General features: G+C 32.6%; 1 protein-coding gene across 1 annotated transcript in view; it reads left to right on the top strand.

Moving 5' to 3' along the window:
• The first annotated feature begins 943 nt into the window (after positions 1 to 943).
• Positions 944 to 19,263, top strand: part of LOC143226951 (protein HID1-like) — a 34,992-nt gene continuing 16,672 nt past the window's right edge. Inside the window, exons 1-9 of the mRNA XM_076458506.1 lie at positions 944 to 965; positions 1,746 to 1,800; positions 3,708 to 3,894; positions 7,735 to 7,932; positions 14,067 to 14,157; positions 14,647 to 14,798; positions 15,645 to 15,723; positions 18,285 to 18,346; positions 18,702 to 18,804. Coding sequence (XP_076314621.1) covers positions 944 to 965; positions 1,746 to 1,800; positions 3,708 to 3,894; positions 7,735 to 7,932; positions 14,067 to 14,157; positions 14,647 to 14,798; positions 15,645 to 15,723; positions 18,285 to 18,346; positions 18,702 to 18,804 — 949 coding nt within the window. The remainder of the gene's footprint in view (positions 966 to 1,745; positions 1,801 to 3,707; positions 3,895 to 7,734; positions 7,933 to 14,066; positions 14,158 to 14,646; positions 14,799 to 15,644; positions 15,724 to 18,284; positions 18,347 to 18,701; positions 18,805 to 19,263) is intronic.

Below are 19,263 nucleotides of genomic sequence, written 5' to 3'. Positions count from 1 at the left end.
ACAAATTAGATGAAATACTACAGTTTTACTCACACTATAAATTAGATGAAATACTACAGTCTTACTCACACTATAAATTAGATGAAATACTACAGTCTTACTCACACTACAAATTAGATGAAATACTACAGTCTGACTCACACTACAAATTAGATGAAATACTACAGTCTCTCCTCACACTACAAATTAGATGAAATACTACAGTCTCACTCACACTACAAATTAGATGAAATACTACAGTCTCACTCACACTACAAATTAGATGAAATACTACAGTCTCACTCACACTACAAATTAGATGAAATACTACAGTCTCACTCACACTACAAATTAGATGAAATACTACAGTCTCACTCACACTACAAATTAGATGAAATACTACAGTCTCACTCACACTACAAATTAGATGAAATACTACAGTCTCACTCACACTACAAATTAGATGAAATACTACAGTCTCACTCACACTACAAATTAGATGAAATACTACAGTCTCACTCACACTACAAATTAGATGAAATACTACAGTCTCACTCACACTACAAATTAGATGAAATACTACAGTCTTACTCACACTACAAATTAGATGAAATACTACAGTCTTACTCACACTACAAATTAGATGAAATACTACAGTCTCACTCACACTACAAATTAGATGAAATACTACAGTCTCACTCACACTACAAATTAGATGAAATACTACAGTCTTACTCCCACTACAAATTAGATGAAATACTACAGTCTTAATCACACTACAAATTAGATGAAATACTACAGTCTTACTCAACCTGCAAATTAGATGAAATACTACAGTCTCGCTTTTGAAATGTGGTTCCTTAGAAGGATGCTAAAAATATCATGGACTGAATGAAAAAATGTGGAAGTCATGGAACTGGCAGTTTACAAAAGGTCCCTCATGAAAACTATAAGAAAGAGACAAATGGTATTTCTAGGACACAATTGTAGGAAGAATGGGATAGAGAAACAGATGCTATGTGGAAAAATAGAAGGGAGGAAAAGCAGAGGGTGTCAAAGAACTAAATATATCGACAGCCTGAATAACTATGTCACCAAGAACTCAATGAGCAACATCGAGTTGATTAGGAGGATTGACAACAGAGAAGTCTGGCATTCCATGGTCGTCAATGTCTGCCGCAGATTTGACACATGAAAAAGACTACAGTCTCACTCAACCTACAAATTAGATGAAATACTACAGTCTTACTCACACTACAAATTAGATGAAATACTACAGTCTCACTCACCCTATAAATTAAATGAAATACTACAGTCTTACTTACCCTATAAACTAATAATTGTAGGGTGTATTTAAGTCTTTTGTGATTGAAGTTTTTCAATACCATGTTGATTGTTGTGAAAGTTCTAATTTTTTTGATGTTTAATTCATGAGAATAGTCCTTCATAGTAGTTTGAAAATAAAACAGATTATGTATTTGTAAATGTCTTCTTTTATATCAAATTTTAACTTTTGACATAAAAATATTCTGACCAATTAGTAAATCATAATGAAAAATTTAAATTTGTTGAATCAGTTTATTTTTTGGTTTTAATTGAGGCTTAAATAAAGGTAACTGATGATTTTCAAAACAACTGGATATAATTCTGTTTTTTAGATAGGAGAGTAATGTTTGTTTTTTGTAACTCTTCTTCCAGTTCATAATGGAATATTGTTTTTTGTAACTTTTCTTCCAATTCATAATGGAATATTGTTTGTTTTGCAGATGCTCATGATACCTCAAACAAATGGATTCAGTTTTTTACTTCTGCTGACAACAGGTAGGCTAAATAGGTGAAGTGATTTATTTTAACATAATTCAAAACATTTGATTTATTGAACTTATTAATCACAATTTGATATCATATTACTGTTTAATTAACTTGCAACTTTCATTACTGATTTATCTAACTAGTAACATTGATTCGGTACTGCTATTACTTTTGTAATTAACCATCCTTTGTTGTTGTGTGTGTGTGTTAATATTTTTGTTCAAAACTAAAGATGTCTTCCATAATTAGTTATATAACAGTAAACTTGTGTCTACTAGCTTCATCCCTGGAAGATTTTCACACAGAATAAAATGTTCAAAAAAATGGTACAGGTTTCAAAATTATTGTAGAAATTACATTAATGTTTAGCTTGGTGTACTTTCATAATATGTACAGTAATAGGGAGCTTATGTTTTATAGTATATATAGTAAAAGGTGTGGTAAAAGGCTTGGCACCCCGAGTACCTGGTGATGAATAAACACTGTTAATTACAGACAAGCTAAACATTATATTGTGTGCAGAATGGTAAATAAATTATACCTTATTTTGTCATTAAATGGAAAAAGGAATCTTTGTTTCTCCTCCTCTGTGGTGGAGTGGTGCATTGTATGTTTGAATTAACATTGAATATGTAATGATACACACTATTCCTTGTTGTTCAAATTATAGTAACCATTATCACTCTTATCTTGTGGTTAACTTTAATGTTATTTCAGGCAAACTTTGTTGTTAAACAGATTCCAAGATTTTTCTGCAATGCCTTAATTTGTAGTTTGTGGTTCTGTAGATCTGTACATTAATTTCTTATAAGTTATGTAAAATTTGTGAATAAAGTTAATATTTTTCAGTTACCTGAGGTCTACAGTCGTGATAAACTTGTTTACTCTTCTGTATTTATCTGAGGCCTACACTAGTAATAAACTTGTTTACTCTTCTGTAGTTGTCTGAGGCCTACAGTATCAATAAACTTGTTTACACTTTTGTAGTTATCTGAGGTCTACAGTAGTAATAAACTTGTTTATTCTTCTGTAGTTATCTGAGGCCTACAGTAGTAATAAACTTGTTTACTCTTTTGTGGTTATCTGAGGCCTACACTAGTAATAAACTTGTTTACACTTTTGTGGTTATCTGAGGCCTACACTAGTAATAAACTTGTTTACTCTTCTGTAGTTATCTGAGGCCTACAGTATTAATAAACTTGTTTACTCTTCTTTTTAGTTATCTGAGACTACAGTAGTTCTCAACATCATTGAGTAATAAACTTGTTTACTCTTCTTTTTAGTTATGTGAGACTACAGTAGTTCTCAACATTACTGAGTAATAAACTTATTTACTCTTTTTAGTTATCTGAGACTACAGTAGTTCTCAACATTACTGAGTAATAAACTTGTTTACTCTTCTTTTTAGTTATTTGAGATTACAGTAGTTCTCAACATCACTGAGTAATAAACTTACTTACTCTCTTTTTAGTTATCTGAGACTACAGTAGTTCTCAACATCACTGAGTAATAAACTTACTTACTCTCTTTTTAGTTATCTGAGACTACAGTAGTTCTCAACATCACTGAGTAATAAACTTGTTTACTCTTCTTTTTAGTTATGTGAGACTACAGTAGTTCTCAACATCACTGAGTAATAAACTTGTTTACTCTTCTTTTTAGTTATGTGAGACTACAGTAGTTCTCAACATCACTGAGTAATAAACTTGTTCACTATTCTTTTTAGTTATGTGAGATTACAGTAGTTCTCAACAACACTGAGTAATAAACTTACTTACTCTTCTTTTTAGTTATCTGAGACTACAGTAGTTCTCAACAACACTGAGTAATAAACTTGTTTACTCTTCTTTTTAGTTATGTGAGACTACAGTAGTTCTCAACATCACTGAGTAATAAACTTATTTACTCTTTCTCAGACATGCTCTGCCATTATTCACTTCCCTTCTGAATGTTGTGTGTGCATATGATCCTGTAGGCTATGGTCTACCTTTTAACCATCTGATTTTTAATGATTCTCGAGAGCCCCTGGTTGAAGTTGCACTGCAGGTATTGATTGTATCCTTGGATCACAACTTCAAAGAACTACTTGATGATGTGAATGGGGTAAGTCAACATATATTAACACATTAATAACATCAATGTTACAAGTCAACATGTATTAATACAGTGATGACATCAGTGTGATGAATCAACATATATTAACACATTAATAACATCAATGTTACAAGTCAACATATATTAATACAGTGATGACATCAGTGTGATGAATCAACATATATTAACACATTAATAACATCAATGTTACAAGTCAACATGTATTAATAGTGATGAGTCAAGGTATATTAATACAGTGACAACACCAGTGTGATGAGTTAAGGTATATAAATACAGTGACAACACCAGTGTGACGAGTCAAGGTATATTAATACAGTGACAACACCAGTGTGATGAGTTAAGGTATATAAATACAGTGACAACACCAGTGTGACGAGTCAAGGTATATTAATACGGTGACAACACCAGTGTGACGAGTCAAGGTATATTAATACAGTGACAACACCAGTGTGATGAGTCAAGGTATATTAATACAGTGACAACACCAGTGTGACGAGTCAAGGTATATTAATACAGTGACAACACCAGTGTGACGAGTTAAGGTATATTAATACAGTGACAACACCAGTGTGACGAGTCAAGGTATATAAATACAGTGACAACACCAGTGTGACGAGTCAAGGTATATAAATACAGTGACAACACCAGTGTGACGAGTCAAGGTATATTAATACAGTGACAACACCAGTGTGACGAGTTAAGGTATATTAATACAGTGACAACACCAGTGTGACGAGTCAAGGTATATAAATACAGTGACAACACCAGTGTGACGAGTCAAGGTATATTAATACAGTGACAACACCAGTGTGACGAGTCAAGGTATATTAATACAGTGACAACACCAGTGTGACGAGTTAAGGTATATTAATACAGTGACAACACCAGTGTGACGAGTTAAGGTATATTAATACAGTGACAACACCAGTGTGATGAGTTAAGGTATATTAATACAGTGACAACACCAGTGTGACGAGTTAAGGTATATTAATACAGTGACAACACCAGTGTGACGAGTTAAGGTATATTAATACAGTGACAACACCAGTGTGACGAGTTAAGGTATATTAATACAGTGACAACATCAGTGTGACGAGTTAAGGTATATTAATACAGTGACAACACCAGTGTGACGAGTTAAGGTATATTAATACAGTGACAACACCAGTGTGACGAGTTAAGGTATATTAATACAGTGACAACACCAGTGTGACGAGTCAAGGTATATTAATACAGTGACAACACCAGTGTGACGAGTCAAGGTATATAAATACAGTGACAACACCAGTGTGATGAGTTAAGGTATATTAATACAGTGACAACACCAGTGTGACGAGTCAAGGTATATTAATACAGTGACAACACCAGTGTGATTAGGTAAGGTATATTAATACAGTGACGACACCAGTGTGATGAGTTAAGGTATGTTAATACAGTAACGACACCAGTGTGATGAGTTAAGGTATGTTAATACAATGACAACATCAGTGTGATGAATCAACATATATTAATACATTAATAACATCAATGTGACGAGTCAACATATATTAACACAGTGATGACACCATTGAGATGAATCAACATATATTAATAAATTGATGACATCAGTGGGATGAGTAAACATATATTAATAAATTGATGACATCAGTGGGATGAGTAAACATACACTGCTGGCCAAAATCTTAAGGCCAATGAACATGAAGAAAAAATATGCATTGTGTGTTATTAGACTCAACCACTTACCTGAGTAGAGCTTTGAAAGATGAAAATAAGAAAATAAAAAATAAAAATAAAAAACATTTTTAGCATTTAATAGCGAAAATGTGAACATTATGAAATTAACCTAAATATTAGCTGGTCAAAAGTTTAAGACCATACCAAAAAGATGTCCTAAACAGGGTAGGAAATGCCCAACAAGAGGTCTCAGTATAGAGTTGCACAGCTGTCATTACGAATAACTTCAAACATTCGCTTTGGCATGGTTGATATAAGCATTTGCAGAAGGCTGGCTGAAACGTTATTCCAAGGGGTTGAATATGGCTTCACGAAGATCATGCACTGTTTGAAATTGACGTCCATTTCTATAGACTTCCCTTGCCATTCACCCTCAAACATTTTCAACGTGGTTCAGTTCGGGCGAACACGCTGGATGGTCCAAAAGAATCGCGTCATTCACCATGAAAAAGTCCTTTGTCCTGCAGGCATTGTGGATTGCAGCATTGTCCAGTCATTTCTACACAAGCAAGAGCCTTCAGTCAATAAGGATGCTCTCTCCAACATGTCAGTGTAGCCAGCTACTGTTTGACACCCCTGTATAACCTGAAGCTCCATTGTTTCATGGAAGGAGAAAGCACCCCAGATCATGATGGAACCTCCTTCACTGTGTCGTAGAAAATGTCTCTGGTGGGATATCCTTATTGTGCTAGTAACGTTGGAAGCCATCTGGACCATCCAGGTTAAATTTTTTCTCATCAGAGAACAAAAGCTTCATCCACTTTTCTACGTCTCATGTTTGTTGCTTCTCAGCAAAGTTTAATTGAGCTGTTTTGTGGTGTGGAAGGATACATGGCTTTTGAAGACGTTTACAGTTTCTAAAGCCTTTCTCTCAGATGCTGTCTTGTTGTCTTGAGCTGCATTCTGCATCCGTAGGGCCTTAATCTGGTTCAACAATCGGCTGGTGTCTTGGTGGACAACCCATCGAATCCTCCTGCTCAACGCCAGCAAAATTATCTTGGGCTGACCACTTGAAATTCTTGTTACGTGTCCCTCAGGGGCTTTTAAGAAATTTGCAACAGCAGTTTTACTACGCCCAATCTCGCCAGTGATGGCACGTTGAGAGAGACCTTGCTTTTGCAGCTCAACAATTCTGCCACGTTCAAACTCTGTCACCGTTTTAGCCTTTGCCATGTTTTTACCCAATGTAACACAGGAGATGTCAGTGGGAGATGTTGACAACGCTAATGCTTGAACACAAATGACTAAATTTCTTTATGTGTTTACCGATTAACGCTTCATTTCAGTATGGTTTTAAACTTTTGACCAGCTAGTATTTAGGCTAATTTCATAGTGTTCACATTTTCCCCATTAAATGCTAAGAAGTTTTTTATTTTTATTTTCCCTTTTCTTATTTTCATCTTTCAAAGCTCTACTCAAATAAGTGGTTGAGTCTAACAACACAAAATGCATATTTTTTCTTTATGTTCATTAGCATTAAGAATTTGACCAGCAGCGTATGAATACAAAAATGGCATCAGTGGGATGAGTCAACATATAATAATACAATGATAACATCAGTGGGATGAGTCAATTTATATTAATACAAAGATGACACCAGTGGGGTGAGTCAACATATATTAGTACAATGATGAGATCCCAGTATGTTTTTATTTATTTTTATAATATACTAGGTTTACTAGATGCTATATTATTTAAGAAAAAAGGTTTTTTGATTACAGGAGTGTAGTTATGATACAAAAACAGTTGTATAATTACCAAACTTTCTACCATGTCTTTTCCACAAATACCCACATATGTGTTTGTTAAAGTAACTTTCTTTCAGATCACTAAATCTAAAACAATAAATTAAGATTAGGTGGAATCTATTTATAAATATTTAATATCTAGAATGGAACCACAAGAAAATTTTAACATAATTTTTATTTAATTTAGTCCGTACCTTGTTTTTGTTATTTATAATAACATTCAGAGATGCATGATAAACATAATACATAATGATTTTGGTGCTTTATTCAGGTGTAGCATTTTTCTATTAATTGTATCTTTTATTGAACAGATAACACTAATATTTAATACATTTTTAAATTTCAGAGTGCCATGTTTGATAACCTGTTTGTAAACTATCTTTCTCGAATACACCGAGAAGAAGACTTTGCATTTATCTTGAAGGGGTTTACTCGCCTTTTGAACAATCCACTAGTCCAAACATATTTACCCAATTCTTCAAAGAAGATCCAGTTTCATCAGGAACTGTTGGTGTTTTTTTGGAAAATGTGTGATCACAACAAGGTATCTTTATATATGTAAAAATGTGTGATCACAACAAGGTATCTTTGTACATGTAAAAACTGCTGGTATGGGTAGAGAAAGCACTATGTAGAGGAGCGAACAACCTTTTGACCTTCTTCGGTCATCGTCAGGTTCACAAAGAAAGAAAGAGGTAACTGACCGATAGCTGACCACATGTTTGAAGGCAGTTGTGTAATTGAGTGTAGGAATGTGAAGGGTGTGCTTAGATGTTTGAATATATTTATTAATATAGGTATGAAGGTGTTCCTTTATATTGAGTTGTTGGGCTTCTTTAATTTTGCATTTGTTCATGTTTGTTCATTTATTATTTGGGCGTTTTCTATGGTTATGTTGTGTTTATTTGATTTGCAATGTTTGAAAATATGTGAAGGCAACTTTTTTATGTTCTGTGAAACTGGTTTCCATTTTTCTACTTGTTTCTCCAATATAGAAGAAGTGGCAGTTATCACATTGTATTTTATAAATAATGTTGGTGTGGTGTTTGTCAGTGTAGTCAGACCTTAGTTTTGTGACTAGTTTTTGAATAAATTTGGTATTAACTGGAATGTCATACTTTGTTTCTAGTTTTTGCCAAATGTTGGTTATTTTTCTGCTGATGTCGGAAATATATGGTATGCAGCAGTATATGGTTTTGTGATTTTTTTTAAATCGTGGCGTAGATTTACTTTTGTCAATTGATTTTGCTTTCTCTCTAGGTGTGTGCGTATAATGTTTTCTACAGTTTGTGGAGAAAACTTATTGGTGTTGATGAAGTATTGTTTTATTTTGTCTAATTCGTCGTTAATTTTATCTGGTGAACGTAGTTTTATGGCTGTGTTTATTAGGTTTATTAGTATGTTGAGTTTTTTTTATTTTTTTCATGTGCTGAGTCCCAAGGAATGTGTAGTGTAGTATGGGTGATTTTTTGGTGGATTCCTGTTTTAAATTGTGTATCTGTTCTTGTAATTTTGAGGTTAAGAAATGATATTTGATTGCTTTCTTCCTGTTCAACAATGTAGAAAGGAACAACTAATCCCTAATTTTGTAAAGGTAAAACTATCAAAAAATCTTAATCAATGCACAAACATTATCCAAAATTTACAGACAAAACTACTTAAAGCCATGTTGAACATGAAATACAAAGAACTACAGAAACAAAAAATGAACCTAGAGCATCAACTGGCATGTTGCATTAAACCAGATATTTACAGAATTATACAACAAAAACATCAACCAAATCAACATGAGGAACGACGGAGATCAAAATATCTGCCATAAGAAAAAACTGGAGAAACTAAGATGCAAACAACAGAAAAGACACCACCATGACAAACCATTGAATAACTTCATAATTAACAGATCCAACTGACAATTAAACACAGACAAGCTACACCTACTTAACAAAGCATTCAACTTTGCAATAGCACCTAGGTACATTCCAACCTCAGAAATTAAAGTATGTTTAGAAGACCTAGCCAGGAGACTTGTGATACTTTCCACAGAAAACAAAAACAACAGAAAGAAGACAACTTCGACAATTCTGTTGACATCTTTCAGCCATACTTTCCAGAAAAAAATCGAAAATGTATGTATTCCAGAAACACCTAAAAACAACATCTTAAACGATTTTTTCAAAGAATTTTCTCACAGAACCATCAACATAATTTCACAAAACAGAAAACTAAAACATAACCTTATAAAAAGACATTAATTCCATTAAAAACCTAAAACAAGACAAAAACATAAATTCTAAAAGCAGATAAAGGACACACTATAATCATAATGAAAACGAATGAATACATCCAAAAAATGAAGAACATCCTATCAGACAAACAAATTTAAACCAATACACACAAATCCAACAAAGACACATGAAATGCAACTAAACAAAATACTACTACAAATGAAAAAAGCCAACACAATTTCACAAACACTTTATTCCTACCTACGTAAAACCGACTCACGCACACCACAAATATACGGCATCCCCAAACCTCATAAACCAGATTGTCCATTACAACCAATAATGTCCACATATGAATTGTTTAATTACAATCGTGGTAAATACATAGCATGAGCATTCTCCAAATATGTAACATCAGCCAGCTCATTCATCAAAGACTCTTTTAATTTCAAGTCTAATCTAAATCAACTTAATCATAAAGCCTTAATGGCCAGTTTCAATGTCATATCCCTCTTTACAGAAGTCCCAACCACTGAAACCAGCAAAATAGCCTTAGAACTATCTGAGACCATCACCCATCAATAGACATTCCCAGCAACCAATTAGCAACCCTCATAGAATTCACCACAATGAAGACAAACTTCCTGTTTAACAACCACAACTATATACGAACAAATTACCTAAGCATGGGCAATCCAGTATCACCAGTTTTAGCCAATATTTTTATGACACAAGTTGAAACACAAGCAATTAACACAGCATTACATCCACCACTATACTGGTACAGATATGTAGGCAACATGATTGTGGAATTCAAATATACTGAACACATAATTAATTTTTTCAATCACATTAATGCTATACATCACAACATTAACTTCACATGTGAACAGGAAGAAAATAATCACATATCATTTCTTAATTTCAAAATTACAAGAACCGATGCACAATTTAAAACAGAAATCCACCAAAAATTCACCCATACTGGGACTATACATTCCTTGGGAGTCAGCACAAGAAACAAAAAAACTCAACATACTAAGAAACCAAATAAACACAGCCATAAAACTATGCTCGCCAGATAAAATTAATGATGAATTAGACAAAATAAAACAATACTTCATCAACGTCAATGAGTTTCCTCCACAAACTGTATATAACATTATATGCACACGCCTAGACAGAAAGCAAAATCAGCTAACAAAAGTAAATATACCTCACGATTTAAAAAAATCCTGAAACCATATAATGCTGCATACCATATATTCCCAACATCACCAGAAAAATAGCCAATGTTTGGCAAAAACTAGCAACAAAATATGGTATTCCAGTTAATACCAAAATTATTCAAAAACCAGGCACAAAACTAAGGTCTATACTATGTAAAAGCTATACTGACAAACACCACACCAACATTATTTATAAAATACAATGTAATAACTGCCACAACTTCTATATTGGAGAAACAAGTAGAAAAATGGAAACCAGATTCAAAGAACACATTTATGAACACTGGAAATCAAATGAATACAACATGACCATAGAAAACACTTGAATACTAAATAAAGAAACAAACATAAACAAACACAAAATTAAAGAAGCCTTACTTATGCAACAACTTAAGCCCAAAATAAACCAATATAAAGGAACACCTTTCTACCTATATTTATAAATGTAATCCAACATCTAAGCATGCCCTCCACATTCCTACACTCAATTACACAACCGCTTTCAAACATATGGTCAGCTATCAGTCAGTTACCTCTTTCTCTCTTTGTGTACCTGACAATGACCGAAGAAGGTTGAAACGTTGTTTGCTCCACTACATAGTGCTTTCTCTACCCATACCAGCCATTTTTATACTTATAATTCTATCTACAAGTGGGTTATTTCATCATCAAGGAAGGTATCTTTGATTTAAAATAAAGATTGATGCATCCAATTTCAAAATTCTAGAAAAATATATTCTATTTATTCTTTCTTGACATGAGACTAATTATTATGTCTAAGTAGTTGTTATATGCTTCATTTTTCCTTGATAGTCTTTTGACAAAAGTCTGTTTTCCATGTTACCATTCTTTGAGAAGTCAGCTCAGTTTTTCTTATCTAACTATGGAATCTAAATGCAATGTTTTGCATCCAATAAAAGTTGTGGAATTGTTCCATCTCACAGTATAAATGCCTTCTTTGATTAATTAATTTCATTTTTTTTTAAACTTCACAGAGTATATCTAAAGGTGAAACTTACTTTATTATTATATTATTCTAAATGTATGGTTATTTTCAATGCCCCTTTTCAAATATTGAATATTTTAATATTAGTGTTGCTGGTACTGTTAGCTAGATGTTTATCTTTGTTGTCACTAGTTCTTTTCGTTCTGACTTCTGGCTGTTTTAGCACTTAAGAAAATATTTTTGTTACTAACATCTCATTAATTGGAATTCCGTAGGTAATCACTGATTTCCGAGACACTTTTGGCCACCATTGTGTACAGCTCTCTAGAGAAAACTATGAAAAAGTCAGTGTTTATACCAGTTAACAATAGACCTCTAGGATCTTTGATTTGTTACAAACAGTTGAAGTCATGAATGACGGGAAGTTAAAGTTTTAGAAGTCCAATTGGTTATTAGTAACAGGAAATTATTAGAAGTTTATTTGTTATTGCCGACAGAAATTGATAGAAATATTGTTGGTTGTTGCTGACCTAAATACAGGTCTTTGTGTTTGTTGATAATGGGAAAATAAAATTTTCTGTGTTTCTACTGACAGAAAATTAGCAGAAGTGGTTGTTATTGGCTGTAAACTAACAAGTCTTGGTTGTTTAAGCAGAAATATTTATTGTTATAGACACAAAATTGACAGAAGTCTTGATTTGTTTGGTTGCTAACTAGACATAAACGGATGTTTACGTGTCTGTTGTTGAGTAGATATTAACAAATTCCATGTGGTTGCTACCAGGAAATTAACAAAGGTTTTTTGTTTTTTTTTATAATTACAGTTGAAAAGGTGTAATAGGTTATATTTTATGAAAGCAAACAAAAAAAAAATAGTGTCTTAAAAAATGTGACTTCTTTATTGACTGGAAATGTTTGTTATGTAATGTAAAACCTTGAACAAAACATTGAGTGAAAATACAGTGGTACCTTGGTTCTCGAATGACTCCCTTCTCAAACAATTCGGTTTTTGAACATATTGTTTGAGAAAAAAAATGTCAAACATAAACTCTGTTCCCGAACCAAGCTGTCATGGCTTGAAACCCTGAATAACCTGACTGATGACACAAACGACTTTTCGACCATTTTCAGCCCACGCCAAGCTTGCCCAAAACATTTTACTCTCACCTGTCACTCAGTCCACACCCCCATAAAATCTGCTGTGAACGTTCTCGTTTGTTTTTTTTTCTAAATATTCTGATTAAATGAGCCATCATGGGGTCAAAGAAGGATAATGAAAGCAGCAAACCAAAAGTTGTTAGAGCCACAATAGAGGTGAAAAAAGATCTCATAGCGAAGTATGAGTGATGTTCACGTGTCTGATCTTGCTACACAGTTTGGTATGGTGAAGTATACAGTCTGCACCATACTGAAAAATAAAGAGGTCATCAAAGGAGCTGATGTTGCTTACGAAACAAAGACCACAAACAATGGAAGAAATAGAAAAACTGTTGTTGATTCGGGTAAACGAAAAACAGTTAGCTGGTGATAGCATTTCTGAGCCCATCATTTGTGAGAAAGCAAAGCAGTTGCATTCTGACCTCCTGAAAAACACCCCCTGAAACGAGTGCTGATATAAGTTATGCCTTTAAGGCTAGTAGGGGGTGGTTTGAAAAATTTAGGAAGAGAAGTGGCATACATAGTGTGGTGAGACATGGGAAGGGTGCCAATTCTAACAACATTTTAAAATGCTGGCAGAAACAAACCTTATTAGACAAGTTTTTAGTGAGAAATAGGTCCAGTGAGTCTCAAGCAGGTTGTAGCGTTGCTAAGAGACAGAAAAGAGAAAGAACCCCAGAAGGAGAGTTACATGACGTTTTTATGGAAGGTGACTCCCCTTCCAAACAATAATAACCCTCCTACTCTCCACGTTTCTCACCACCTTTCACTTATGCCATCAGCTCTCCTCAGCACAGGTAAAGTGCAGTTAAATTTTCATTTGTATTTTTTATTGCGTTTATAGTTTTTGTGGTTGATATGTAAGTATTATTATACAGGTATAAATAAGCAATATTTTTACTTAAAATGCCTCATAATGCATAATTTTTGGAGGTCTGTAACAGATTAATTTAATTTACAGTATTTCTGATGGGAAAAATTGATTCCGTTTTCGAACAGCCTTCTGGAACAGATTAAGTTTGAGAACCACTGTATTGTAGTTTCTTGAAATATTATGTGGATGAATTGAATGAACCTCAGAATGAAGGCTTAAGATACAATTCTTGTATTATTACAGAAATTCATGTTTTATGTGTTGAAGAGCAGTCAAGTGTTGGAAGTACTTGTTCCGGTCCTGTATCATCTGAATGATGCCAGAGCTGACCAATGTAAGATGTTTCAACTTATTGATGTTTCACAACGAGATGACCATTTTTATCCTTCATAATCAGTAAATTAATGGGGAATAGTTTGTGTTATTGTAATATAAAACAATAGAAGACTGTATTAATAGAGAATTATTTTAAAATAACATTGGATTTTTAGTCATCTATATTTTAACCCTGTGAATGATTTAACAGTGAGATTTAGGGGTATATATCTTGATGCCATCAGTAATTTAACATTGGGTTTTTAGTAGTCTTTGTCGTGTCTCCATCAATGATGTGTCAGTGTGTTTTCACTGGTCCATATCTTGACCCTGTGAATAACTGAATAGTGAGTTTATATTGGTCTGCATCATTGTAGTCATATCAAAAATTGAACATAGTTTGGTAAATTTGGACTGAAACTCTTGTTAGTTATTACAAAAATATGATAAATTTATTGTGGAAAAATATTATTGTTTACACAAGGAGACTCATGAATTTTCTTTACAGCTAGAGTCGGACTGGTCCACATTGGAGTTTTCATTCTTCTGCTTCTCAGCGGTGAACGTAATTTTGGAGTTCGCTTGAATAAGCCCTACACAGCCAGTGTGCCGATGGACATTCCTGTGTTTACTGGCACTCACGCAGATCTGCTGATTATTGTATGTTTCATTATCTGTTGTCAGATCTTTGTAAACATTACGTACTTTTTACTACATTTTTACTCACATACAAAACATAGTGTATATGGAAAGGATATTTTATGTTTTGTGACACTAATATTATGGTGTTTTGTGACACTAATATTATGGTGTTTTGTGACACTAATATTGTGCTGTTTTGTGACACTAATATTGTGCTGTTTTGTGACTAATATTATGGTGTTTTGTGACACTAATATTGTGGTGTTTTGTGACACTAATATTGTGCTGTTTTGTGACACTAATATTGTTGATTGGGTCCACACTTGTGATTTTAATGGTTAAAAAGTCCTTTAATAATGTACAAGTCACACACAAATAAACATGCAATTGTTACTGTTGGTTCTATTTTATGTGGAAAATGAATGGTTTCTCCCAATTTATTTTGTAAGAAATATTATAATAGCTAAGAAACATTTGGACCTCACCAGTAGAAAGAGTGGTTCATAATTTAATAGTCAGATAATAAGAAATAGATAAGTGCTAAAACATTCATCTCTGAGAGTCACCTGTTGATAAGGTGTTTTGGTATTTTCTAGAGGTATTAATTACTTGTGTTATCATTTGCCAGCTTGTAAATTAAAACATAACTTTGGGCTTTATATAAAACTTTTTAAAATCTTATTTCTTAGAAAGCTTTGTCTAAAGTTACAAATACTTTGGATGAAGCTGTGAGGTTTGAACTAACTGACAACTTAGGTTGGTTGAGATCTTAGAGTGAATTACAGTGTACAGCAAGTTCTTTATTTATTTCACATGTAAATTTTCAGAATTGAAAATCTCATTTACCACATTACTTTCTTGTAGGTTTTTCATAAAATTATCACCACTGGACACCAAAGGTTACAACCTTTGTTTGATTGTCTCTTAACCATCATAGTTAATGGTGAGTTGAAACCTGCTTGTAGGAACCATTGTTTGTTGATTTAATTATTGGGAGATTCAAAACTACTTTCTGTAGCTATGCTACCATTAATTCATTTTTTATTGTATTCTGAGTAATCAATGTATTTTATATTTCTTTTTTTGAAGGTTTTCTTTGATAAATGAATTAGTTTCAGAAATGTGGATTGTTATTGAAATGAAGAGGATAGTATTCTTTGTTATCACTTGTATTAAAGTTGTGTTCTTGTTGAAGAAAGTTTAATGTACGTATTTACTTAGGGTTAATATTTGTAATATATTAGACTTATTTCACTTTAATTTTTATTTAGTCTGTGTCTCATTTCCATGATAGGTTCTTTTTTTTTCTTTAGTGCAGAGTTGTTTCTTGTCCACTATTTCAGTAGTGCTGAAATTTTTAAAAGTAACATTTTTTTTTAATAACTTGAGGCACATGACATCACTGAATTAGTACTTATTTGGTATCATTGTATTGTTTTACATCTTCTTGACAGGTTCTTTACCCTACGTAGATGTCCGTGCACTCAGTATATAAATTATCTTTGACCCGTTCATCACATCAGGCAGAGTTAGTTTGATTTGTAGTTTCTATTGTTATTATTGTCTCTGTGGTTTATTCCACCCTTATTTTCTGGTTTCATTGATGAAGATAGATTCTTGTTTTATAAGAACTTCCGTAATGCATGCAAATACTGAAAATCTGACGCTAAATTAATTGAAATGCATTCAGTAGATTATAGCAAGGATAACAGATGTCTCTTAGAACAAGGATTACAGCAAGGACAAAGGATGTTTCTTAGAACAAGGGTTACATCAAGGACAATAGATGTTTCTAAGAACAAGGATTACAACAAGGACAATAGATGTTTTAGTTAGAATAAATATGACAAAAAAGGCAATGGATGTCTTAGTTATAACAAGATTTACAACAAGAACAGTGGATGTCTATTAATTAGAACAAAAATTACAACAAAGACAATGGATTTCTCTTAGATCAAGGATTATAGCAAGGACAGTGGATATCTCTTGGAACAAGGATTGCAACAAAGAAAATGATTGTCATGGTTAGAACAAGGATTACAACAAAGAAAGAGGATGTTTTATTTAGAACAAGGAGTACATAAAGGACAATGGACATCTATTAGTTAGAAGAAGGGTTATGAAAAGGATAGTGGATATCTTTGTTTGAACAAGGATTACAGGAAGGAAATTAGATATCTTAGAACAAAAATTAGATCAAGAATCGTGGTTGTCTTATTTACAACAATGATTACAGCAAAGACAATGGATATCTCAAGCAAGGACAATAGATGTCTCTTAGTTAGAAGAAGGATTACAAGGAAAACAGATATTTCTTAACATATTTTGGAACAACACAGGACTTATTGGTCCATCTTAGCTATTCCACTGTAACTTAAAAACAAAACACCTTAAATTTATCATTCATGTGCTTATCACACATTTTCTTAAGCTCATTTAAATTTACAGCCACTACAACATCTGAAGACAATCAATTCCAAAGGTCAACTGTCCTGTTAGAATAATAAAACTGTCTTATGTAAGATGACTGATACCTTTCCAAAATTTGTATTTTTGTTTCCTAGTCCAACTATTCTAAGATGTGTTCATTTAGTGTGTTTCATCCGATAAGGTAAGTTGTTCCAAAACAATGTGAACATTCTCACTACTCTGTTGAATCTGTTTTAATGGGAAGATGTATTGCCAAATTATGATTTGTCCTGTTTTTCTTTAGTGATAAAACAATGTGAACATTCTCACTACTCTGTTGAATCTGTTTTAATGGGAAGATGTATTGCCAAATTATGATTTGTCCTGTTTTTCTTCAGTGATAAAACAATGTGAACATTCTCACTACTCTGTTGAATCTGTTTTAATGGGAAGACGTATTGCCAAATTATGATTTGTCCTGTTTTTCTTCAGTGATAAAACAATGTGAACATTCTCACTACTCTGTTGAATCTGTTTTAATGGGAAGATGTTTTGCCAAATTATGATTTGTCCTGTTTTTCTTCAGTGATAAAACAATGTGAACATTCTCACTACTCTGTTGAATCTGTTTTAATGGGAAGATGTATTGTCAAATTATGATTTGTCCTGTTTTTCTTCAGTGATGTGATTGACTTTTAAAAATACATTGTTGAAGCACTTTACAATGAAACTTTAATTCACAATGTTTTCTTATTCAGTGCCAGCACCAGAATATTTTATTCAAAAAAATTAATTTTGTAAATATTGTATATCTGTATACACATAAAAATAACAGTTACACAGATGATCAAGAAAGGTTACAAAGCAAGGAGAAAGCTGACCCTCAGACTTTATACTGTTTTATTAATTCCACTTTTTATGTTTGGGTATACAATGACCAAGATGAAGTAACTGACAGCTACTGTAGAACCAGGAGTTTAATGTTTGTTACTAATTAATATACATAATTTTGTGGAAGAAACAAGAAGTGTAATTTTATCTTACTCTGTATAATCTGAGTATTCTGATTTTAATTATTTTTTTGAATTACTGCAGTTTCCCCTTACCTGAAAACCTTATCTATGGTAGCAAGTACAAAACTGCTACATTTACTGGAGGTAAGTCCAATGAAGTTTTACAGAGTGTTGGTTTGAAACAGTCATTATCTGTCTATATCTTCATGTTTTACAACTTTTACTGAATTGTTTAGTTGTGATGTTTTAAAATTGTCTGTTTAATGTATTCTGTAATTATGCTTTGAATTATTTGGGAATCATGTTTGGAAATTGACTTTTACTGTATTATTTGATTGTCATGTTTTGAAATTAAGTACTTACTGAATTATTTTATAAGAGAATTGTTTGAAAGAACAAATATTTAAACATGACCTCTAAGTGTTCAATATATGAGCTCTTGTAATCTAGTCTATTTAACTGCCATGAATGATAGGATATCATTTGATGTTGTTTCTAGGCCTTCAGTACACCCTGGTTCCTATACTCTAGTCCAACCAATCATCACCTGGTGTTTTTCCTTCTTGAAATTTTCAACAACATTATCCAGTATCAATTTGATGGTGAGTTTTATCACGTGACAATAGTAATAAGTGTCACACTTCCTTCTGTAATTATTAACTTTTCTCAAGTGTTTTAATCTGTTTCACTGGTTGGATAGAACTAATGTGCTTTTATGGTTTTTAACATTTCAGTTTCATATGATAAATGTATATTATTTTCATAATTAATTCTACTGCTGTATAAATGTGAAAACTATTATTACTAAACATGTTAAAATCATGTCCAGTTAAATTATAATAGTTCAGATTATTGTTGTATAATGAAAATATTAAAGATCAGTTAGATTATTAAATATCCAGGTTTTATTGTGCTGTATAACATAGATAACTGGTTTGATTATTAAATATCCAGGTTTTATTGTGCTATATAACATAGATAACTGGTTTGATTATTAAATATCTAGGTTTTATTGTGCTGTATAATATAGATAACTGGTTTGATTATTAAATATCTAGGTT

This window comes from Tachypleus tridentatus, chromosome 9 (assembly GCF_004210375.1).
Source record: "Tachypleus tridentatus isolate NWPU-2018 chromosome 9, ASM421037v1, whole genome shotgun sequence".
NCBI classification, from domain to species: domain Eukaryota; kingdom Metazoa; phylum Arthropoda; class Merostomata; order Xiphosura; family Limulidae; genus Tachypleus; species Tachypleus tridentatus.
The sequence above is the reverse complement of the archived record's forward strand: the minus strand, read 5'-3'. Positions and strand labels throughout refer to the sequence as shown.